This window comes from Calypte anna, chromosome 3, assembly GCF_003957555.1.
Source record: "Calypte anna isolate BGI_N300 chromosome 3, bCalAnn1_v1.p, whole genome shotgun sequence".
NCBI classification, from domain to species: Eukaryota; Metazoa; Chordata; class Aves; order Apodiformes; family Trochilidae; genus Calypte; species Calypte anna.
Window position 1 is genome coordinate 90,727,217 of NC_044246.1, and position 24,760 is coordinate 90,751,976.

At 41.7% G+C, this 24,760-nt stretch overlaps 2 protein-coding genes across 4 annotated transcripts in view; both read right to left on the reverse strand.

Moving 5' to 3' along the window:
• Positions 1–799: 799 nt before the first annotated feature.
• Positions 800–9,268, reverse strand: BAG2 (BCL2 associated athanogene 2). Its single transcript, XM_030447600.1, has 3 exons — positions 8,989–9,268; positions 2,678–2,787; positions 800–1,672 (listed from the first exon to the last, which is right to left on the reverse strand). The coding sequence occupies exons 1-3, from the start codon at positions 9,174–9,176 to the stop codon at positions 1,272–1,274; spliced, it is 699 nt and encodes a 232-aa protein (XP_030303460.1). The 5' UTR covers positions 9,177–9,268; the 3' UTR covers positions 800–1,271.
• A 3,999-nt stretch (positions 9,269–13,267) lies between these two features.
• Positions 13,268–24,760, reverse strand: part of LOC103530117 (E3 SUMO-protein ligase ZNF451) — a 38,570-nt gene continuing 27,077 nt past the window's right edge. For 2 of the 3 annotated variants that reach the window (XM_030448435.1, XM_030448434.1), the window contains 2 exons: positions 18,689–18,763; positions 15,133–16,287 (listed from right to left, as the gene is read on the reverse strand). In XM_030448435.1, the coding sequence (XP_030304295.1) occupies positions 16,235–16,287; positions 18,689–18,763 (128 nt within the window). In that variant the 3' untranslated portion in view covers positions 15,133–16,234. Of the gene's footprint in view, positions 16,288–18,688; positions 18,764–24,760 lie in introns of all 3 variants that reach the window. The other variant, XM_030448433.1, reaches the window with a different exon arrangement.

Below are 24,760 nucleotides of genomic sequence, written 5' to 3' on the forward strand. Positions count from 1 at the left end.
AATAAGCTTATAGTAGACTAAAAACCCCCAAACCAACCAAATAGTGAAAGAGCATATTGTAGAAGTATATGTAAGCATATTATAGTATTCTAAGAATCCATAAGCTATGTTAGATGAACTGTTTCACAGCATGATTTCTGAGAACAACCCCTGCTGTATATTACTGTTAAACGGCTGGAAGTTTACATTGTTTGTCAAAGTTCACAAAGATAAAAAACCTGAAAATAAGCCAGTTATTTTTAAAGTGAAATTACAGAATCAATCTCACCAGGTTCTTTGGAACTTTATAGTATCTCAAAGCTGAAAATTTATTTTGGAAGCACCCACCAGAAGTGCTGTTCCTGTGAGTGAAATGCAGTGACAGTCACCTGGTAACTGCTGAGGCCAGTTTCCTTTCTACACACAGGAGGACTTCCAAGCTATGGAGCTCCAGAGCTTTGGTTGTGTAGAAGCCTAGCACCAAGAGCTCCCACCTTGGGGGCAAGCTGAACCTTTTACTCAGATAAAAATGCAAAACAAATTTGCAGTAATGTAGCTGAAAACTATCATTCTCCATTATGTTGGCTTCTGAACAAAAATAGACAGCAACCTCAAACTACAGCTGGGTGGTGGGAGGCAGGATGTGTGGAAGAGTGAACTGCTGGAACTGGAGCTCATTGCTGGCCTTGTGACCTTTGGATGGATGTGTTGCTTTTTGACTTACCCAGTCACAGACTGAAGGTATTTGCCAACCTCTTCAAACTGTGCTCATCTATTTATGCCAAATTATTTAAATAATAAATGGTAACGCATTGGTCAGTGTGTTTATGAAAATACCATATAGAGTTTATTGATATTTTCAATTTATTGCCATGATTTCTCTTTTTCCCCAAAAGTCTGGTTCACACACTATGTATACAGCAGAGAAAAGCTGAAATCTGTCTATATGACAAAACAACTTTAGTTGAAAAAAAGACAAACAGGAGAGTGGAGGAGAGGATAGATTTTGATGGTTCCTGACAGTTCAGCAGAAGCACAATTACAATTTGCAATAGAGCGGAATTGACTTTACAGAAGAACTCCTGATAGCATTCTTTATCACCAAAAGAAAATGCCAATGCTACCAAAACCCCTTAAATGCTCACACCTTGCAATCAAAGTTACCTTGGGGAGGTGTGCATGCATACATATATGCACGTGCTTGCACATTTTTTTTTTCTTTAGCTTCTGTGTGCTTTTCTTGGAGAGATTTCCTCACCCTGTGATTTGCCAGAAGTAGCCAGGAGGATCATTTAATCCTGTTTGCTGTTGCAAGACTGTCGAACAGATGATTTCTGATGCTCCAACAGCGTGATTGACTTTTCTGAATTTTCCAAGTTTCTGAGGAGAGTCTCTAGCCGCCTTTTGATTTTCTTCTGATCCTCAATGGCACATCCAATCACCACAGACTGAAATTTCTGATCGATGGGTCCCGCTGGCACGTCAGATGTGCACGCACCGTAGAGTGACATTAAGCGGATTTTGGCATCTTCCAAATCATCCAGAAGTTTATTGACAATTTCATCGATCATCTTCGTGGCATGCAGCAGGGATTCCTGCTGCTGGGCGTTCCGGATGGTTTCCACAGAAACCTCCACAGTGAGGGTTCGGCCCATCAGACGATTAGCTGTCAAATTAAGTTCTTCTCTCTCACCTAAATTGAAAACACAAAAGTATTCCAAGTTACAGGTATCATAGAATCATATATGAATACTTTCCCCCATGCAAATAACATCACCAGTACAATCAAACTGCTACAGCTTCTCCATAAAGTTGGGGTTTTTTCAGTGACAATCAGGGCCAAAACTGAGATTTTTTGCATTTGTTTGGGTCCTACTGATTTCACAGAAGCAAGAGTCTGATTTGAAATGAGGCATTAAGCTTTACTAAAAACGTAAGCAATGCTTGTCCACTTCTGACACAATGCTCACTGTGTTATGTTAAAGTAAAGCATCAGGTAGCATTATTCTTTAACAGAACTGTCACCTTAAGGACCTTCTGTGCTGCTGTGAGGAGGAGGTTTACACAGTACCCCAGATGGCTTCAAAGAGAAAACACAGTTCTGAACACCACATGCAATTAAGGGCCATGAAAAAAATGGTTATTTATTTTCTGAAAACAATTTTGTTTTCATAAATTAAAGACACAGCCTATTTGATGTGTAGGGTCTTGAAGAGCCAATAAAGCACCAATTGGAAGCACCTAATATAAAACATACAGGTTATAGGAATATATTTAAAGCCATATATCACACAACCACGACAACAATCTTCATCATCTGGTTCTTGCAGGCCATACACTTTATAGCACTGCTGCCTGTCCAGTAGACAAAGCCATTAAGATGCTGTTTTTTCAACTGTATTTAATCATCATTATCCTAAACTTCACTCACTATATTATCCTTGATTTTGAAAATAAATCACTGAACTGGGTATGGACTTTGACACACACAACAGCAACATTCATGGTGGACAACCCAGCTGAAGAGTACATGAATTTATGCAGTCAAGAAAAAGAGAATCCCAGGGTAAGAGGGGGTCCTCTGTGACATTAATGCCCATACCTTCACCACTAGTAAGCAATGAAACAGCTGCTTCCTAAGGTGTGGGCTGCTCTGACTTTAGGTCAATTGAGAGGGTATGGCAAAATAGCTTCTCACCTTCACTGATGTGCCTCATATCCTGGCTGTTCTGGATGTTGTGGATCATTTCCAGCAGGATTTCTTTCTCTTGTTCCATGGCAGAAGCTGCGTCGCGGAAAGCTTCTACCCTGAACATGGTTGAACCAAACAAAATGTTTAAATAATATAAAATAGCTGTTTGACTATATAGCTGCCAAGAACTAACTGTTTGTTTGAACTTCAGCTTAAGAAGTACAGTCAGTTCTTAATTACCCATGAGCCACACTCTGATTTCATTACCTTCTGCTATATCTTCACTTCTCAAGACTTAATATAATCTTAAAAACCAAACAAATAGAGAGGAAAACAAAAAACAAACAAAAACCCCCAAGAGCAATAAATGGGAGTAATTCAATCAGGTTTAAATCTTTTATTTTATTGACAGTGCTGCTCTGCCCTTCTCTGTGGATAGTCTGAGCCTGATGGCACTACAGCCCGACAGCAGAAGTGCCACAGCTAATTGGCAATTATGATCAGCTGTTTCACTAAAAGAGAAATGGACCAAGTCCCCGCCAGAGAACTTGGGGGTGGAGGTTGCTGCTGCCAGGATGGAGGCAGCAAGGGGGCCTGACCCTCCTCTGCCCTTAGGCCAGCAACACAGAACCCCCATGACCCTGCTACAAAGCAACAAATGTTCTGGAAAACCCAAGCACCACCTTGAAGCCAAACAACCCTTTTCACCAGGGAGAAAAACAGGCACGAGGGGCACAGCAGCTTGCCTCAGTCACTGGGCAGAAGATGTTGGCCCACCTGCCCCCATGATCACTGCTGTTTTCCATGGGGTGATGATCACTGACACACATGGAGGAAGCTTCTGTAGGAGCAGCTCCTGTTAATGGGTTTTCAAGGGAGCACAAAATGTGGTTCCTTCTGCAACAGGACCCCTGCTCCAGTCCTGCTCCAGCTGAAACTCACACATGCCATGATGAGGACGAGGGGAAATGGCTCCTCCTGACAACGATTAAGTCTCAGTAAGCCACATGGCTCTGTGTCCATAGAGTGCCCTCCCGGCTGTGCCAATGGGCTACAGGCCCACCTGTACGCTGCTGATGTGAAAACGCCATGCTAGAAATGTGACTCTTAACTCTTTAATTCATGTCTTGTTCCCTACCAAGGTTTTAGGGAGAGGGCTTTGGCATTCAGTCAAATCACTTGGAAAAGCACATCTGGGAACTGTTTGCTTTGGACACTGGGGACAAGAGGGAAATCTCCTCCTCCTTTGGCTTTCCCCTGGATGCTCGAGGGTAGGGGCTTATAGAGGGCTTGCCAAGCTGCAACTGGCTTCAAGAATGGTGCTAAAACACAACTCTGCATTCCCAGACCCCACAGAAAAGCAGAGTATCACATGAACCTTGCTGACAGTTTCAGATGCCTTCAGCAAGCAGCTGGGGAGGTCTATCTGCTGCAAGCAGCACAGGAATCCATCTATCCTGAAATGTTTATTAAACCCATCCAGAAATTGAAAACAAACCAAAAACACTGTTAAGTCTCTCAGATGCTCAGCATTCTTCAACATGACTGAATGTGGCTCATTATCACTGCTTCTATAGGTAAGGAATTATCTGATAAGTGTGGAGCTGCTGCTCCTTGCTGAAAGGTTGGCTGAGGGCAGGTAACTTTGGAAAAAGCAGCAATAAGATAAAAGAGGGGGGAAAAAAAGCAGAATGAGAGCATTTGAGAACATAAATAGTCATGCTTCACCTGCTCATGAAATGGTCCTGTTTTACAAAATATTTAGCCTAATTTAGTCAGTGAAAGCACAAGCTTCAGGCCTTGCCTTTAATGTTCATTCTGAGGAGGAGTGGGAAAAGTTAATGCAATGCAAATTCTTGCCAAGAGCAAATACTTTTAATTACTATTTTGGACTGGTTAGTAAGAGCAATGAGGCAGGTGGAGTCATCTCATACTTCAGATGTCTGTACTTTATAATTTAAGTCTAGCAACATTTTCATAAATGCCTTGCCATGCCTTTTTGAAAAACTAGTATTTTCACAATTAAAAAAATGTATTGTGGTTGCTGTAAAGCTTACAACTAAAATTTGGAAGTGTAGAATTTGAATTTCAATAGTGTTTAAAAACCAGATTCAGTGATATCATTGTACTGACTTAAAAACTAAAGGTCTTCCTTCAGCAGAGGCATCAATTGTGACTTCCACAAGCTTTGATTGGTCCTGCAAAGAACGTGGAAAAACTGCATTGCAGAGATGCATCTGAAATTGGTGCAATTCTTAAAAGTGCCTGAAACATTACTGCTTCCCAAAGCACTAGGATGTAAGGTTGGTAAAAGCCAAATTATCAGAATTAATGACTGCATACTGCAAAAAAACCCCCATCGTTTACCAATGTGAGTTTCAATTGGTGTTATTTTGTAGAAAAGTGCATAACCAAATATTGAGAACTATTTTGTTTGCTTCTTGGGAATTATTTTAACGACTTTTTTGATGGCAGTAGAGTTCCACAAAAGTAATACCCCCTGGGATTTATTTTTAGTGTAGTTGTTTCCAGTCAAAACGAGTGCCTACCCCAGCACTACCTAACAGCAGATAAAGGAGGCACACGGAGTGCTGCTGCCAAGGCAGAGGGACAGGGATGCAGCACCTCAGGACTCCCCCAGCTCTCTCCTGTCCCTTCTAAAAATGCCCATCTCGACCAATTATGAGCAGCATGATGGGACTACATACTCCTAAAAAATATACTCCTGGACTTCCAGAGAGCTCTCAGGAGCAGAGTGGAGGCAGAGTGCTGTAACTGCACAACATACTAGCAGCAAAGGCAGCACCTCAGCAGCCAGCCAGACATGGAGCAGGAGCTACAGACTTGAACAGAAGGAGGGCAGAGATCTAAAAGGAAAAACAGTGGAGCAGAGGAAGTGGTCAGTGACTAGGGACCTGGATCACATGGAGATTAAAAACAAAACAAAAACAAAAAACCACCAACAAAACCCACCAAAACCCAAGGAGGATGGGATCATTTCACAACAGCATTCTGGGGGGGGGAAAAAAAACAGAAAAGAACTCACACTAGTCCCTGGAAAATGGTCAGTGCTCCAGTGAAGATGCTAGGGGGCTTTATCAAGGTGAGATTCCCCCCCCCAACCTATTTTGTCACCTTGGCTTGTACTGAGGCCTCTGGGTGCCTGTCCCCACACCGGGGTACCCCCCTCCACAACCTCTCAGCCCCAGGCCCCAAGCCACAGAGAGACCTCAGCAGGGATTACACACCTTTCCCTCCTGACTCACTGCAAGTGTCAGGTCCACACCTCACAGTCAGCTCTCACAACTTCCTCATAAAATGTGCTTTAACTTCACACATTTGTGTAAATCTTTACTTTCTTGGGGCGTGGAACAGAAACAAAGTAAGACTGGAAGAAAGAAAACTCTAGCACAGGTGACTGCTGTGGGAAAGTGTGGAAACACAGCCTAAATTTCAAAAAGCCAAACAACCAAAGAATAGAAGGCAAAAAAAAAGAAAACATAAAATACTGATATTTATGCCCAATTATCAATTATCTTGATGCAGCAGTATGGTCTTTTTCTAACAGATGACAATATCCAATCACGTTTTTACTCAGAGTATATTTGTTTCTTTGAATATCAGCTAAACATTCCATCCATTACTAAGCTGAAAAAAAAAATTCCTTACTATGATTTTCCCCAGTCAGAGTGTCATTACCCACACAGTGCCTTTCTTTCCTACATACCATTTACATGAGCAGAGCATTCCCCCAAGGAACAGGTGGACCAGCCTGAGCTTTTGTTTCTAGATGAGAAACTCGATACCTGCTTTCTTATGACAGCTGCAATAGCTCTGTCCTTTAAACTACTGACTTGACTTAAATAGCTCACTATTAAAGCTTGCACGATGGAGGTGCAGATAAATTTTCAAAGGAAATAGGAAACATCTAAAGATGGTGCAGCTTTTTTCCTGAAACGGAGCTGAGCACACTGGACATAACAACGCAGGGTGTTTCACCCTGGCATCCTCAGCTGCTTTAACTGAGTTTCTGTTCTCAGGTGAGTGGTCCCATGAACATACAAATGAATGGTGAGGGGAAAATGGTTCTTCCCAAGGAGAAGAGAGGAAAAGTATAGAGCAAAAAAGATTTAAAAAGAGCAGGAGTCTGACTTGTCCCACGTATCATTACTGCCTGTTAACACAACCATCAGAACACGGTGACTCATAGACAGAGACTCTGGTCCCGTGTCCAGCTGCTCCTGAGATGTCTTGGCATTCACCAACAGCCAGAGCAATATGAAGGTCCAAGCCCTTACAAGGAACAAATGTGCCACCTGCCCCCTTGCTACCCCTGCCAGGGTGGTGGCTGGACGCTCCCTGGCAGCCAAATTAATCCCCCTTTCCCGCTCACTTTCCCTATAGGAGAAACTCCCTCCACAAACACATAGCAGGGAGGTACAAAAATACCCTGCTACTGTCAGAAAAGCAGAAAGGGGAGGGCTGTTCAAACCAGAGCATTTCCAGTGGTATGAAAGGGTTTGGCCAACCTTAAGCAACTTTAAAACTGAGGACTGCTGAGAGGTTTTATTAAAGGCTGTTGTTCACTTAGACAAATTTTTACTTGTTGTATTTACAATCAACATCTTGAGGTCTATAGCTAAACTAAACTGTCTGGAGAGGAAAGAAATGTAGAACCTCTTCCTATCATCCAAATAACTTTGAAATGAGGCATGCTGATTCGTTGAGCACAGAAAAAAAATAAGACTAGTGACTTTAATCAAAGTAGTTTGACTCTTTTTTTTTTAATTGTTCTGCATTTATAACGATGTCTCTTGAAAAGACCCAGAGCAAACTGGGAAGTTTAATTCGGGGTTTAATTTCTGGTTAACCAAACTGTCTGCTTTCTGAGTCACATGGGAAATTTAGAACACATTTTTGCATATTCTGCTGCTCATTTTGTAATTAACATATTGACGCACTAGACCTGGATGTGAGCAGCAAGACTTGTTTGCAGACAGCGATTTTGTTTAGTCAAATTCAGAGAAGTCTGTGAAGGACTTCAAGGAGATTTAATCAAGCTAAGTGAAAGGCTAATATAATAGTCCATAAAGTCCACTCCTGAATAATGCAAAGTAATGCAGGCAGAAAGGGGAAGATGCATGTCCTGCATCCCACAGAGATCTTTTAATTACAGGAAAGTCCTAGAAACATGCTGGGTGGTTCTGTGAAAGCTGCTGATCAATATGCACCTGTAATGAAGGGTGTGTTGAAACAGCACTGGCAGGAGGTGAATCAGTGGTACACCCACAGCACCCTGTGCATCCATCCACTTCAGAAAAGACACTGTAATTAGGCAGAGCTGAGAGGACAGGGAGGATGATTAAAGGCAAAGAATCGTCTCCCATGCCACTGAACTGGGAAAAATATAAAGTGGCACTGTTTGGGGAACATCAAGTAGCAGGAAATAGGACATGTCTTGGCACAAGGATAAAATGCATCGTTTCACAGCTATGTTGGAAAAATACACCTAAGCTGCAGAATGCAATGCTATTCACATCACAGTTCCAGAACTTGTTCAGTCTCAGAGAGGAGGTGGACACGAACACGGGTAATAACCATGTCCATAGCTGAGCCAGTGAAGTGCAAAGGGAGGTTCAGGAGAAGCAAAGCACCGGCAATTCAGCACTGCGGCTCAGCGGCTTGCAAGAGCCTCGCTGGACCCGGGCGGCAGGCACCACGTTTTACTCTAGGCATTTCTGCATCTTAATAAAACACCTGCCCGACAGCCGCGGGTCAGTGGCTACAGAGCGGGACGGTGTTCAGGACCCACCACGGGGCTCCTGCACCTCGTGTCGCGGATGCCCCGGCGCCTACACCCTCCCCTCCCCCGTTTGCTAAAGGCTCCCCACACCGCAAAGGGCAGCAAATCCGAAAAAAGCCCTTTGCGCTTTCTCTGAAAAACGTCTGTTTTCATACATTCACACGCATATTCCTATTTTCATGTATTTCCAGGCTACGCTATTTCACCTCAGAGATTCTTATGTATTTCCAGGCCAGGCTATTTCACCTCAGAGCAGCAGCAGCCGGGTTCAAACTCGCCCCACACCGCCCGGTGAGGGGGAATCTTTTTTCCCGACGTCACCTCAGGAAGCCTCAACCCACCCCCGTCTCCCCCAGTTCCCCCGTGCCCGCGATCAGGAGCCATCGGATGGGGGCGAGGCGGCTCCGCGGGTCCCCCAGGCACGGCCGCGGACCCCTCCCCTCCGCCTGCCCGGGCACGACCCTTGCCCAGCCGCAGCGGTGTGCGGCGCCGCCGCCGCCGTCCAGGGCCCCACCTGAGCTCCAGCTGGTCCAGGTTCTCGAGCAAGCGGCTCGAACGGTCCGCCATGGAGGTGGAGCGGTAGAAGCGGCCTCGGAGCTGCCCGCCGGACTGCTGGTGCTGCTGGTGCTGCTGCTGGTGCTGGTGGTGGTGCTGCTGCTGCGCCCCCTCGCTGGCCTTGGCGCTGATCTTGGCCTGGGCCATAGCACCCGCCCGCTGCCGGCGGCGGATCCGAACTGCGGCCGCTCCCTCCCTGCGTCCCGCAGGCGGCGGCGGCAGTCGAATGCCGGCACCGCGCTCATGGCCAAAGAAGGAACCCGCCCCGCCGCCAGCCCCCGCGGCCTCCCCGCCTCCGCGCCGGGCCGCAGCCCCGCGGGCGCCGCCTCACGCAGGGAACCGAGCCGCCTCGCCTGGCCTGGCCTCGCCTGGCCCGGCTTGGCCTCCCCGCCCCCCCGGGGTAGCTGCGCCGCCGCCCCCAGCCGGCTCAGCGGGACAGCCCCTCCGGCAGGACAGCGCACCGCTTCCCTGGCAGCAGAAACAGGGATTTTGGCAGGCAGAACGCACTGGACGAGCCGGGGGTACAGATGCCACGCAGGGATTAAACCCGCTGGTGGACAGATGTTTCCCGCTGTTATCTCGGTGTCACCCGTGTTCTGTCCCACCCGGGTGTCCGAAAGCCACGCATCCCGAGGCCAGGTGGCCCTTCAGCACTTCTGCGTCTCCCCAAAAGCTATCTGGGGCACAGAGAGAGCCCGAGCAGCCCCTGCTTCTGTCCGTAGGCTCCTTCGTGACAGCAGGAGCAAAACCTAAAACCCCCAAAAGCAGGGGGGGAGACAGATAGACAGGGAGGAGTAAGGAGGTCTTCAGTATCTCTTAACCTCATTTGAGATGATAGCTGTTGGCATGAGGATTTGTCTTCTAGACTCTTCTGTATGGTTGGTTCACTAGTTTGCACTTCCATTAAAGAAAGCAAGAAAACCCTCACCACATGTTACTTTTCTATAAAGCTATTCAGAAAGTGAGCTACACATATAGAATATCTGAAAAGACAAGAAATGGGAGAAGGAAAGCAAGAAGAGCTTTAAAAATCCAGAAGCTTGTTTGAGGGAAGAGAAAAGCTGGAGGAAAGTAAAGCAGATACAGCCCTCAACTGCAAGCAGAACCTGAACAGCAGTCCCCAAAACAAGATGCGTGAGATACAGCCACTTCATCCACATCTTTCTGATGCCAACTATAAGAGCCCTCTCACTTCTTCCAGAAGAGAAGCCATTCTACCAACCCTTATTGTCCAAGATAACAAAAAGCTTACTGGAAATAAAATTGCTTAATAATCTCAATGCCAAAAAAATATACAAAGGGTATCTATTTATTTCATGGCAGCCAATGTAGCAAATCTATATCAGGTAATGACTCTTTCTAAAGAGTCTACTGTATTTCACTTGACTGTACAAAATGGTACAAGCACCCACCATACCAAATTAGCCAACAACTCACTTAGAAATCTCTTAAACTTCAAGTTCCTGCTGGCAGCATTTGTTCCAGCAATTCAAGTCACACACAGGCTTTACTTGCCACTACTCTGAGTATTTAAAAAGGAATTTGCTTATTCTGAAAGTCCAGATTTGGGCAAATATCCCATGGCTCTAACAGACCAATTTTTGGCACCCAGCTAAGCTTATCCCACTGTGATTCAAAATAGTTGTTCTTTCAGGCTCGTCCATTCAATGATATCATGTCCCAAGCGCTCTCGTTAAATTAATTGCCTGAGTTTTCTTTGTTTTATGTAGTTGGACAATTAAGGCTTGCTGCCCGTGAGCTCATGGAAATAACTTCATTTGAGCAATTGTTCCATCCATCTCTCTGCAGTCTTCCCAGGAGATAATGAAAAACTGCTTCCCACCCCAAACAGAAACAATTTGTAGCCTTGACATTTTTTTTTCCCAGGATACTTGTATCCTTCCAATGCCAATTTATTAAGTATCAATTAGATTGGGTTTAAAAAGCAGAAATCAAAATATTTAGGAGCTATGAACTTTTTTTTTCTTCTTCTTCATCAGAGATCTAATTCCCTGCTGGTAGAAGCTGCAATGCAACACAGGCACGGAACAGCTTTAATTGTATCCAAGTGTGTTTATCACAGATCACTTATGCTCTTCAACAGCAAAATGGCATTGAATCCTACAAGTGAGGATAGCACAAACCATGAAACCAAAACACGGGTTTAAAAGCACAAAGGATCTTCAGGAACAAGCCTTGACATTACTGCCTGTGCAGCCTGGGATATTTCCATTTAAAAACTATCTAGGACCATGAGAATAGCTTTTTTTCTGCTCTCTAGAAGGGCAGATTGCCTCCTGTTCATGTCTCTTCCCGTACAAGATATGTAAAGGGGCAGTTGTCACCACTTTTCCAAAATAATAGATTGCTGGGCTGGAAAGACTGGACCCTGTCTCTGGAGGAAGTGAGGTGACTCAGAGCTGAACTGGGCGAAGTTTTGAGATACTAAAGGCAGGTCCTTTGGGGCCATAGGGCAACAGGAAGAAGGGCCCCCACAACTGAAAAAAAGCAGAGATTTCATCCTCCTCCTTGCTGTCTGTGGTGGAGCACACGGATGGCCGGGTCAGGACTGCTGGGGCTGTCAAACCCATGTCCCTTTCTCATGTTTTCCACAGCTGTGTTCATGCAATGGACTGCACAGCTCTGCTCTGGCTATGGGCACCAGTCAGAACATGAAAGGTTGTGTATCTCATGGTTTCTGTACTCCCTCCTCAGCACTGAAGCCACTATCTCTTGTTTAAACCAACAAAAAAATCGTAACTGTAAAAAATGGATGCCACTTGCAGAACAGAGCAATGTACAAAACCCTCATTCACACATAGGGAGTCCCTTAAGGTAGCCAGAGAGAACAGATTTCAAGGTCTCAGGTGTCCAGAATATCAAAAGTCCCACGATCTACATAAAAAAAAATCTACCATTTGTCTCATTGCTAGATAGTGCTGTAGTTTCATCTTTGTCTTATTTTCTAAACCCCAATATATACCTTGTGACATACTCTAACACTTATACATCAGCTGTTATGGAACAGGATCAAAGAGAATGTCCACACCCCAGAAATGACATGCCAGATTTTTTTCCAGTTCGAATTCATCTGAAGAACCATTTTTATATGGAGGTGTTATGGAAACACACAATTTCCCCTACAGAACAGAAGGATGCAACCATGGCTCCTAAACCAAACCAACCAAAGCCAGCTTTCCGTCTCCCCAGAACCGTAACAAAGTAGCAGTAAAGTTGGGCCAACTTGTGTTTTTAGGATACTTTTTCAATCAAAACAGGTACCTGTCATCACACCAGGCTGCTCCCTCACTTAGCACCTGCTTATCCTGTGCTACTGTCTTCACTGCTATTGTTTATTGTTACCAATGCTAATTAAAGCTAGCCCTGGGTTTGCCTATACATGTTGCACTTACCTGACTGTGTAGGCAAGCCCTAAGGTCCCAAGTCTGTCAGAAGTCTGAACAAACTCCTCTATCTCAGAGGCAACCTGAAAGCCAGTATGACCATTTCAGGGCGTGCAGCAATTCATTCTCACAGAGTGGAAAACTTCCCAGTAAAACTCCCCAGTAAAGGAGCAAGTGAATTCAGTACAGCTGCAGATACTTGGACAATTCTTGACGGAGCTCTGAGCAAGAAAACAAACAAAAAAAATGGAAGGACTGCCAGAAATTAGGATACTGCAGTCAGCGAAAAGTGAACTTAAACAGATGTACAAAGGGAACTTTGGAAAAAAAATTCCACTCATACAGAGATTTGCTGCCTGAGTGCACTTTGCACGCACTTGCTATTTGACTCAGAATTTTACAACTAAGCTCTAAACCACATGAGTTAAGAATTTCTACAGGAAACTTAAGGAGGTTTAGAAGCATCAAAGAAATATGCAAATACAGACTTTACTAAACCTACTTAGCTGGAAAGAATTGCCAGAAAGAATCTTTGTGCTAATGTCAGCCAATTTTTCTAAATTAATTTTGAAGCAATTTGTCATCCATCCTCACCTCCTTCCAATTTACAGCAGTCATCATAAACATTGCTAGGAAGGCCCAAGGAGATGACAGAGTACTTTCCTTTTAAGAGAGAAGACATTGGAACTTCATACCTCTATAAACTTCACCATATTTGGTAAAGACTCTGTAAATGTTTGCATTCTGTAACTGCTATTAAGGAACAGTAGTGGTCATTCCTGTATACCTTGAAGAGCTAAAACATAGCATAAAAACACAGAAAGCAAGTAGCTTATGTCAATATTTATTATTTTTTTTTTTAAATCTTGAACTGCAGAAACAACAGGGCAGCTGTGATGTTTTAGGGCTCTATGACCTTTTATAACTGTTGAAATGACTTACTTGGCATCTCATCTCTGAATACAACCAAAAGGAGGATTTTGTTTGATATGAAAGAATATGGCACACAGATCACCAGAGAAATAAGAGCCTTGTACCAATCTCAACTTGTCACAATTTCATTTCTGTAAAATTCACGTATGCACTATAAAGAAATTAAGAGCCTTAAAATGAACTCACTGGTGGTAGCAAGGTGGAGATTATACTTGTTTCTCTTTAAAGATTAATACAAAAAAGCACCACAGCATTACTTTTTATTAATGAAGGGTGAACTCCAACATCACCACAAAAGCAAATTCTCTTAACAAAAGCAGGACAAATCACTTCTAGATCATCATAGAGGAAGCGGAGCAAGCTCCTTTTAATAGATGAGTTTTAGCTTGTAAATACAGACAAATCTCTTGGCACACACTGGGCAAACCTCAAAAATTTCAGCCAGTTAAACAAGACTCCCCAGCCAGACGCATCACATTCTGAAACAAAAAATTCAGAAGTCACCTTTTCCAGGTGAAGAACAAGGTGCAGTCCTGCAAGATGTTAGTAACAAGTCTCATGTCTGTACATGCAGTGTTTCAAGAATCCACTTTCTCTGCTCTGCTGGAAACAGAAGTATCACAAGGCTCTGATGGCAGAAAATTTCGCAAAAGAAAATTTCACAGAGTTAGGAGAGCCTTACGAACCAAAGAAAATGAGGACAAATTTAAAGATTTCAATAAATCTGGAGTCTACTTTTAAAATAAGAATGCAGAGATTGGAACTCTACTTAGCAGTTTCATAACAGCCATAGCACAAATAGCTGGGATTTGCTACTTGCTCTCATAAGCAGACAAGGAGGCCGATACAGTGTGTTTAGTTGTTTAGTAACCTGGAGCTTCAGGTATAGCGTATGTGGGGGCAAACATGGCTTTTCCTTTTTTCTTTTTTCTTTTTTTTTTTTTCTTCTTTTAATGCAACCAATGAAGTTGGAGCCCATCACATACAAGAACACTTTACATTTGAGAGAAAAAAGGGTTATGAGGAATAACACAAATTATCAAAACCCAACATAGAAGTCTTTGGAGAACACCATCTTACTGAGGATTTAAACATTTGTTGAACCAAGCAAAAAACTTTCTCAAACTGAAACATCTTTTTCATGTGAAAGGAGTTGTCAGCTTTAGGGTCTGCACTGAAAAAAACCCAAATACAACCTGTCCAGAGACTGAGATGCTTTTGAAGACCTGAATGTTTTTATGTCTCATTCTACCCTTCATTAGAATCTGGTGTGAAAAATTCTGGAGCTGATTTAGCTTAAGTCAGCAGCTAAAGGCAATTCAAAATCTTCCAGAACAGGGCTTCCTCAGCACCACAATGAACTACATACCCAGGTTTGAACAGGGGTGCAATTAATCTGACATTTGCATGGGAAAGCAAGCAGCAGGCTCCTGGGTAACATTAAGAAGTCCTGTTCCCCCTAACCATTGGGTGTCTGAATCAAATGCACCACAAATGTTCAAACTGTATTCTGGTGGTTGAACAGTTTCTCCAAGTTCTATGGCTGCTAATGAACACTGAGATAACTCTCTAACACAAACAGAACTAATGAAGAATCTAGAGATAGCAACTGTATCAGAAACTTGATTGAAAAAAAAAAAAATCAGTGCCAGTTTTCTCAAGATGACACACAGCTAGCTGTGGTTATTCTGACTCTTTGTAATGAAGAATGGGCAAAACCTAGCCTTCCCCTTGTCTTACTGTTCACAAAAAATAATTTTTTTGCATAAGAAATACTTTTATTTACAGCAGTTTGAAGCAATCTCACAAGATAATTTAAAAAGTGAAGCCAGCATTTTATTACATTGAGATCTCTTCCTGATTGACAGCAATCACTAACTTAAGTGTTATAGGCTGGTGAAGCTGGACAGCTTGAACAGGTATTTATAAAGGAAGGAACTGAAAAAGGGATAGATAAAAATTTCAAACACAGAAATAATTGCTTGCCTTAAAATAAGGACAGTATAAATTAACACATTTACATTATTTTCTCCAAGGCTACCTCTCCTTAAACAAAAAGGGAGCAAAGACAGTAGTATACAGGAATAACATGGCTTAAATTCTCACATCTATTTAAAACAGGAACTAGGAAGTTTATTTAGCTTCTGTTCACTTAAAAAGTTGTTTCAGCCTCAGATAAGGGAGAGGAACTGAAGCTGTTAAACTTTAAGCCATGAAATCCAACACTTTACCATGCTACTAATTGAAAAAAAATTATTTATAAAAATAAACAAACAAACTGTACAGCCTGTGGTCCTGATTCTGACGTTTACAACAAACAGGACATAGATAAAATTACAGTCAGAGGTGAGACTGACCATAGGCAAGAGTTAGGCCAAGTTCCATTTATAAACCCAGGATCTAAGCTTCTCTTTATAACAAGATTAGCTAAGCAAATCTGAGATAACTGGAGTTTACTATTTTTATCTGTTGCAAAGAGCACACAAACATGTAAATAAAGACAATGACATTTTGTGACAGAAAAATAAAATACAGGAACCAATCTTGAGAAAACAAACATCTAAATCTCCCAAAATACCTAGTAAAACCAGCTTCCTAATTAGGCAGAGACAGACTTAGTCATCAGCCATTAGAAACAGAATATGCAAAGGCTTAAAAATATTTTATCATACACAATATACTGCAGTGGCTATCCATAAACTCCAGCTGGTCATCAGTATGAGAGAAGACATCAGATTATAAATGTAACAATTCGAAATACAGACATGTTTTCCAAGTGGTATTTCTGAACTTTTGTAAATAGATGAACAAGCTTCCATTTTGTGAGCAGCTCTGATGACATGCTGTTTTGTACTGAAGTATCTTTATTTACATTTCCTCAAGGCTTCTCTTGATAGCTTCTTCCAGCTCTGCATCTTGCTCTGCATAAATACAAAAACCCGATTATAATCACAAACTCTGGTTGGTAACTAGTCATAAGCACAACTACAGTAATATCACTACATAAAGCAACAAATTATTTCTGTGGACAGTGTCAGTAGACTGCAAAAAGCCAGTAGAAAAACAGAATTAAAGTACCTTCCCTCCTTTTGTCTTATGCTCTCTTTTCAATACTACAAACACATGGAACAGCCTCTACTATCTTTCACTGTATTCTGTAGTGAAATGAGGCAACCAGGTGCCACTAATTGCCAGGGAGTGAGCATGAGCGTGTGTCAAGCCCACCTGTGCCTAATTAGGGTGAGGCTTGAGTGGCCTTTTATTGGCCCCCTGAGCCTGCTCATGCGCAGTGGGGGCCCACCCTAATTGGGCACAGGTGGGCTTGACACAAGCTCATGCTCACTCCCTGGCAATTAGTGGCACCTGGTTGCCTCATTTCACTACATTATTCAACGGGGGCAGCCCAATGATTAGTTTAAGAGTCTAACCCACATTTACTGGTCAAAATACCAAGATAAGAACCTATATGTATACACTAAGAAAAATAAAGTATTAAACAAAAAAACCACCTGTTCAAAACAAGCAGAGAAGTTTGTGTTTTCATTGTGTTTCCTTATCTATAGATATTCCCATAACTACATTCTAACTTGGCACCACCATGGTTACTCTTGCTAGTAGGAAGGCCAGAAAGAAGTAGAAAAAAAGGCATGTCAGCAGTAAGAATAGTCTAGATGAGGGTCAGTTTGGGCACTAATTCTTTGGTGTTAGCAAATTAACTATCTTAAGACAAAACTGATAGGTACAGTAAATATTAAAACCAATGTTATAGTTTGAAAAATTAAAGCAGATTTCAGACACACTGTCATTCTTGTATTATTCATTATATGCTTTAGGAAGACACAGACACATCCGATTACAAAAGCTGTCTGCCTTTATGACAAAGGAAACAGAATAATTACATATTAACATTTTAAAACTTTAATTATTGCTGGGCTGTTTTATGTAAGGCCTAGATCTGGAACAGAAATTGCCTCAATTAATGTTCTCATGTCAGCAGAACCATATTAATTCATCTGGACTTTCTTGCAACATTCGATATTACAGATAAAGAGATAAGTTAATTTCTGAAAGGAAAACATTACATGGTCACAGAAACAAAAAAGAAAATTTTGGAACCAAAATAAAGCAGAAAGCCATTTGAAAACAACTGCTTGCATTAAAATGTGTTGTCAGTTAGCCACTAAGCATGTGGAAGAATAAAAAATAAGCTCCAAACTCAAAATAAAACATGATAAAAATTAAATTGTGTCAAGGTTTAGGCCCAGCCAGTATCAAACAGGCCTCTGCTTGCTCACCCCCACCATGGGACAGGGAAGAGAAAATCTACATTAAGGCGCCTTAACTGAGAAAAGGATAGGGAGGTTTCCATCCCCTAAATTGAATCTGGTTTTTTGCTTATTACCCTAATTGGGGAATTATGTTAACAGGCAAAATTACAGCAACCACACAGGCAGTCAGTGAACAGAGCTGAAGGCAGGCTGTGTCCTCAGAACAGAGGGTTTCAGCCATCTCTTGGGACTGAGACCTGTAGGTACCAAATGCCACTGCTATCCCTGATGGCAACACCCAGTGCTAGGGGGACCTAAGCATGGCAATCTTTCAGTACCCTAAATGAGTATGTTGGACATTTAATAACAATATTTTGTAACAGTTTGTAAATTTCTAACTGAATAAATTCTTGTCAGCTTTATCACTGACCTAGTAACAAATTATTTATTGATTTTTTTGAGTTAATTTTATTTCCATCAAGTCAAAGGGCACAGTCAAGCCTTTGAACAATACACTGCTTTCAGTGCACTGTGGTCTGTCACCTGAAATTAATTACTACATTGTATGAACACCACAACACAACAGCAAAAGAGGAAGCAAACAATTTCAAATAAGGTAAAATACAATCCAAATAGACAACTGTACTGCTGATTCAAACTTGTGCATAAATCTACAGCTCCTTGAAGGGACCAGACTGCTTTGTTTAGATATCTAACTTTCAACTATTTATTCAAAAAGTCAACTATTTAGTCAGTATTTCTACTCAGAGTCAACACAGTCATATTAAACTGGTACAAAATGAGCTCAGTCAAGTCTTTAATTAAACAATACCCTGTGGTGCACCAATAAAATAAATTGAGTCTGCTGACATACTTTTTAGGTTAGGAAATTATTGTTGCTTTATAACTCGGTGTTCTGAACTACTCAAGTTTGCCCAGCATATTTTAGAGAGTATTCTAAGAGGTCATTTTCCATAAAACTGATTTTAAGTTTAGTTTCTATAGTTTCTCTTAATAGCAGACCTCAACACAGAAAAACAAAAATTAAACAAACCTTCCTGTTTCTTTGTTTCTTCTAAGCTCCTCTTCACTGTTAGTTGGAGAATTTCATCCTCTTCACTATCTGAACCTTAAATGGACAAATAAAACTGATTACACATGGCTTCTAATAACACAAGCAGTTCCTTCTTGCATTTCTTACTGTAACAACGCTGTAGGTTGGATTTGAAGAAATACACTTGTTATGATGTGAAAAATCAAGATAAAAATGTCTTTGCAATTACTTATGAAAGGGAGAAAAAAGTGCAAAGAGAAGGCTTTTGCACAAGTGACTTCTCCCTTATTAACCATACTTTACATACTAACCATAATCTTCCAGCCCAGAAGACCATCTCCGATGGCTTTAAAAAGTTTTGTACCTGTTAGAAGAGTAACAGTTGAAGTAATCACTTTCTAATTAATCTGCTGGTGTAAGGATAATAGAAGAATTGAGATCTTGAGAGCAATAAGGCATAGCACAATGGAATCTCTGGTTTGCTTCTATATGAAATAAAAGTGCATTAAGAGCACTTTCCTGAGGGTTTGTGGGTTTTTTTATGCAATTTGACAGAAGATGCCAGTGAACAGGAAAGGCAGCATTCTTCTGATTGGCATCTTGCATAGATGGTTAAACAGCAGAGAATTTGAGTACCAAGAAATTCAGCAGTCTCTTTCAAATATGATCTAAAAAAGTAAACTTCCCTGAAACTGATTATAGAATAGTTTTTACCACAGAAGAAGCCATGATGGCAACCCCCTGACAGTCTGTTGGAGGTGAGCTTACTCCTGGCTCCCCTGTCCCAAGCAACAGGCTAACTTGACACATTTCTCAGGACATAGCAGATCAACAGCTGACTTTACTGTCAATTAGGACAGTTATGAACCTTAAAAGAGGATCTGTAGATAGAATTATTATTTTAGTTCATGTAGAAAAAGTTCAAGATTCATCTCATATATTAATGCAGGCCTCATCTTGCTGAAATGTTTTGTTAGTCACACCATCTTAATTACACCACTACCATCACACAGGGTACACACTCATACTCAAATAGATGTATATGCAAACTGGCATGCAAAGCATTTTAAAACAACCTGCCTGCCCCATGAGTTATCACTGTACCTCATATGCAATAACTAAATACTACTTCATGGGTGTAATATCACAGAGAATAGGTTTGCTTAAAGCTTTGCTGAAGAAACACCATTCCATTGCCAGCAACCATAAGACTTGAAAATAATTGGTAATGATGATCTTGTGAGTTTTAAAGGGGACTGAAAACTCAGCTCAGAGTCAAATGTGGTTACACAGCATGTTATAAGTCTTATGAGGCACAATCTGCCTTCACTGGTCATTATCTGCAAGACTTCTTTCCCCTCTACATGATTGTATTAATGTACATACAACTTCCCATAAAGGTAGTTGCTGGATTGTCTGAAATAAATATTTGAGTTGGTGCAAACTGACCTAATAAGAGGTTAACAGAGAGACAAATGTTAAGAGCTTTTCACACAAAGGTTTGTCAGTATGTCACATGATATTAAGACTTTCCTTATCCAAAACCAAAACCCATGGTTATACTTGTCCTCAGTGTTCTTCATGCTTGCTCCCCTCCCTACACAGAGCAAAGGCTAAAGGAGCAAAACCCACAAGGATGAAAATTTAAGATATACCAATACATGTCTCTATCTGCTTGCAGGCAAAAATTCTCCAAAACCAGGACAGGGGGCAGGAGTTCAGCTTCCTTTAGAGGCTGGACAGCAAGAACTATTAGTATGAAACTCACCACCTGTCAACCAAAGAAAAGGAATGGCCATCTGATTAAACAGATGTATTTTCAAGTCAGAAGAGACCAGGCTACTTTTCCACGTGGGACAGGTAATTGTGCTTGATCGAATGTTGCTCAAATGTTGTCTGTACCCCGTGACTCAACTCAGCTCTCAAGGAGGTCTTGAATTCCAATTAAGAATATACTCTGTGCAAGTATCATAGAATGGCTGAGGTTGGAAAGGACCTCTGCAGGTCACCTTGTCCAGCCCCCCCCCCCCCGGCTCAACCACCTGCCTCAGACTATGTTGAGACAGCTTTTGAATATTAAAAAAAAGATGCTGTACTGGGAAGCTCAGAAATAGACAATTATGGCCTTACCAGTGCTGAGTGGAGGGAAAGAACCCCCTTCCTCAACCCGCCAGCAATAGTCCTCCTAATGCAGCCCAGGGCACCCTTGTCTGCCTTCACTATGAGAGCACATTGTTGGCTCACGATCAACTTGGGGTCCACCATGACCCCCAGGTTCTTTTCTGCAAAGTGTTTTCCAGCTGTTTGACCCCTGGTCAGCATATACTGGTGCTTGGGTTTGCTCCTCCCCCAATGCATGACTCTGAACTTCTCTTTGTTCAGCTTCATGAGGTTCCATTTCTCTGGCACAGCAGTATAAGCTTCTGCCACTCCCAATTCTGGATCATCAGCAAGCCTGCTGAGAGTACACTCTGCCCTGCCATCTAGGTCACTAATGAAGATATTAAACAGGACTGGACCCAGTATTGACCCTTGGGGTAACCTGTTGGTCTCTTGCCTCCAACTGGATTTTATGCCACTGATCATCATGTTCCAGGTCTGGCCATTTATCCAGTTTTCAATCCACCCCACATTTTGCTCATCCAGTACACAATTCATGCTCCTGGTACCACTGGTGTCTTCTGATGATGAAGAGTAAATAAGAACATTTAGTGTGGAGAAATCAGGCATGTACTGTCTCCCCTGTTAAAATGCTTAGCACATTCTGTAGCTCCCAACTTCTCTGGGGTCAGAAGAAAAACAACTGCCCAGTTTCTCAGCCAAGAGTTCTTAACATATGACCTCTTCTTCTCCAGTACATTTTGTTAAGTAAATAACAACCAAGGAACTCAGACCATACCTATTCTTTCAACTAAGTCCTGCTGCTCACTACTGTCCCCACACATTGCCAAATTCCTGCTGGAAGAATAAAAACCAGGAAAGCAAATTCTAGATGTATATTGAGATCAGAAAAATTAAGCTTACAGATGGGGACAAATAAAGTGATTTTCTGACATTTCGTTATGTCTCTCACAGAAAGCTGTTCTGGGAAGGGCCTGGGAAGCTTTCACAGAATGCAAGCGCCACCCACTGTCCTGACATCAAAACACCACAGCTTGAATTTGGATTAGTTGGCCACTTAGCTCAGCATAATTCCACCTGCACAGCTGACCCTGTTCTGCAACCTCTAGTTACCACCTTCCTCTTCATTTCCATCAGGCTTACCAATTTATGTCTCAGTGGAGTCTCGATTTTCCTTCACTGGCCTTCATCCTTCTCCCTTGTCACAACTTCATAAAACTCCTGAGTACCTCATGCATTTGTGGTCTCACACCCTACCTCCACTACTTCCCCTACAATGCTTCTTTTAAGTAACTTCCAATTTCATCTTTTCCATTCCAATGTATGGAGATATTAATATCACATCTAAACTCAGTGTCTCTCCAACCACTTACCCTTTTCGTTTTACAGCTGATGGCTGAAGTTTTAATGCTGCCTTTCCTTAAAGACAGCTTTAAAGCTACCTCATTCAGGATCTAAGTAACTACTTAGACAAAAATTTTAGATCAGTATCCCATCCTTCTCATTTGTAACCATATGCACTGTGAGTCATGCTGCCTTTAAAACATTGTTCCTTGGCTCCTTTATTCCTCCTTCACCCCAATACTTAGTGCTTTAATCTGTTTCTTCATTAAGGTAAAACAATTGGTAAATTCAAGTACAGCTACTCCCTGCTGAGGGTTCATAAATACACAAAACCTCTTCCTTCTTGCACACTGACACTCCACTCTATGTATCTCTCCTTTCAGATGCTCATTCATATTTTTAAGCATGCTACACTTGAATGAACATAAAGCTCTCAATCCCCTACCCTCCTCGAATTGCCTTTTTTTGGAAACTGTGGCCAATACTAAAGATAGTCACTCAGATTTTCATTTAACCTTCACCTTAGACACTCCTCTAAAATTATCAACCAGGTTACATTAAAACTTTAGGATTTTTTTGGATGATCTGAGTGGTGAAGTCTTCCCACTTCATCCCTTTGGCTAAGACTCTTGTCCAGACTCATTATCTTAAGGGCTTACTATATTACTTTCTCCCTAGGGCATATCCATATACTCAAAGAGGCACACAAGAGATGCCACTGACAACAGCAAATTACTAAATACAAGGTTATAACTCAAGGTTGTTTTTTTTTTTACTTCAATAGGTTGTGGCCACTGTAACAACAGTGCAAATAAAGGAACAGATGCTTACTACAAAAACTGTCATTCATTTATGGTGCATCACACTGCTGCTGCTCATGTCCTTCATGCCCTTGGTCTTTTTGAATGGGTGGCTGGATCTGTCTTCAGTCATTCACAGTCTGTGGTAACTGATGGTTCAGAATAACCAGAGACTGGGGTCAGATGTGGTATTCATATTGGACCACAACAGCCACAAAAACTTGAATACTGAGAAGGCAAGCAATTGTTTTCAATGTTTTCATTATATTAATTAACTCTTCTTAAATTGTTTTGTTGGCTGTATGTAAACCAAGCTGTTCAGGAAAGCAAGAGCTAGGAAGCTTAGCAGCATTCATTAAAATGGACTGAAATTGTACTCTTCCAAATATAAACTGCCACATTTAGCAGTATTTAAACACTTGAGGCATTAGTAGCAGACTGAGGATGAGGACAATTCCACTTGAACACAGCAGCTGTGTCAGTGAAAGAGGTGCAGCAGCAATCTGGCAGTCAACATAGTACACTGCTACCCATTGATTTTGGCAACCTTGGGACAGAGCCTGGCTCTTTAAAACTAAGTGGAAGAAGTACTCAAAATTTTGCTCCTCCTATTAAAAAAAGAAAAAAAAAGAAAAAAACCTTTTTTACTTAAGAGCTCAGTCACTGAACAACCTCATTTGAATATGACTGAGAAACATAGTTAAGCTAAAGCCATCAAGTTACACAAAAAAGAATTTTTATCAATCAAGTTGTGGCACTCCTGTTAGTGTAAGGATGGATATGACAACCCCTAACCTATCAGCTTTGTCCTCAATACTGACCAGCACTTATTAAAACTACAAGCAGTACTGTCATGACTAGACACCAAGTGTCAAGACACAGATAAGGGAACAATGGTCTTTTTCTGCATGTTAAACTTTTCTTTGCAGAGAAATTACAAAGGGAGACATTCAAAACTCAACTCTTCTGCGCTTCTCAAATCATTCCATTATCAACCATGAATCCCCTATCATGTGTTGTGCCTTCAGCATAAAAGGAAAAGAACCTTTCTGTATGAATTCAGCTTTATCAGTAAAAAAAAACATAAGCATGAATGTCTTGCCTACTCTTGCCATACTTCAAAGGAAATTCATGCATCCACCACAGCCAAAGGTCTCCTAAGGCAACACACAGTTGATACCTTATTGCAACATATGCAGGAACTTATGTTTGTATTTATTTATTTTAAAATGAATGTATATACCACAGTTCCCACAGCAGTTCTGCTGACAGAGTAAAATGGTTCACAAGGTGCAACTGCCAGATGTTGCTACAATCCAAACACACTCCAGTTGCTCACAAGCTACTGATACCTCTGTGAAGGTGACTCACAGAAATAGCTTCTTCATTCTGAAGCTCATCCAGTACAAACAACTGCCATATTTTTCAACACAATTCTCTGTAGTAACTTTTTCACTTATTTCTCCCTTCAGAGTAATAGCCATAGGCTTGGCAAATTCACAAAGCAAGCATATCTTGTTTATATTTCCCTACATTCAGCTGCATTTCTGTAAAAGGACAACAGGTTATACCAGCCTTTGATACATTGCATGACTTCCCATCTCAGCCTTCCAGTACTGGTCTTGCCACACTATGACTTGCAAATCCTTGATGATGCTGCAGAGCCACACAATGAAAGATGTATTCTGTGGTGGTTTTATCTTTTTAAAAAAACTGCATAGACTTTTGGTGACCATATCACCTCCCACGCGGCAAACACAAGCCTATTATCAAAACTTAATTTTTTAATGCCCAATTTTAATACGGG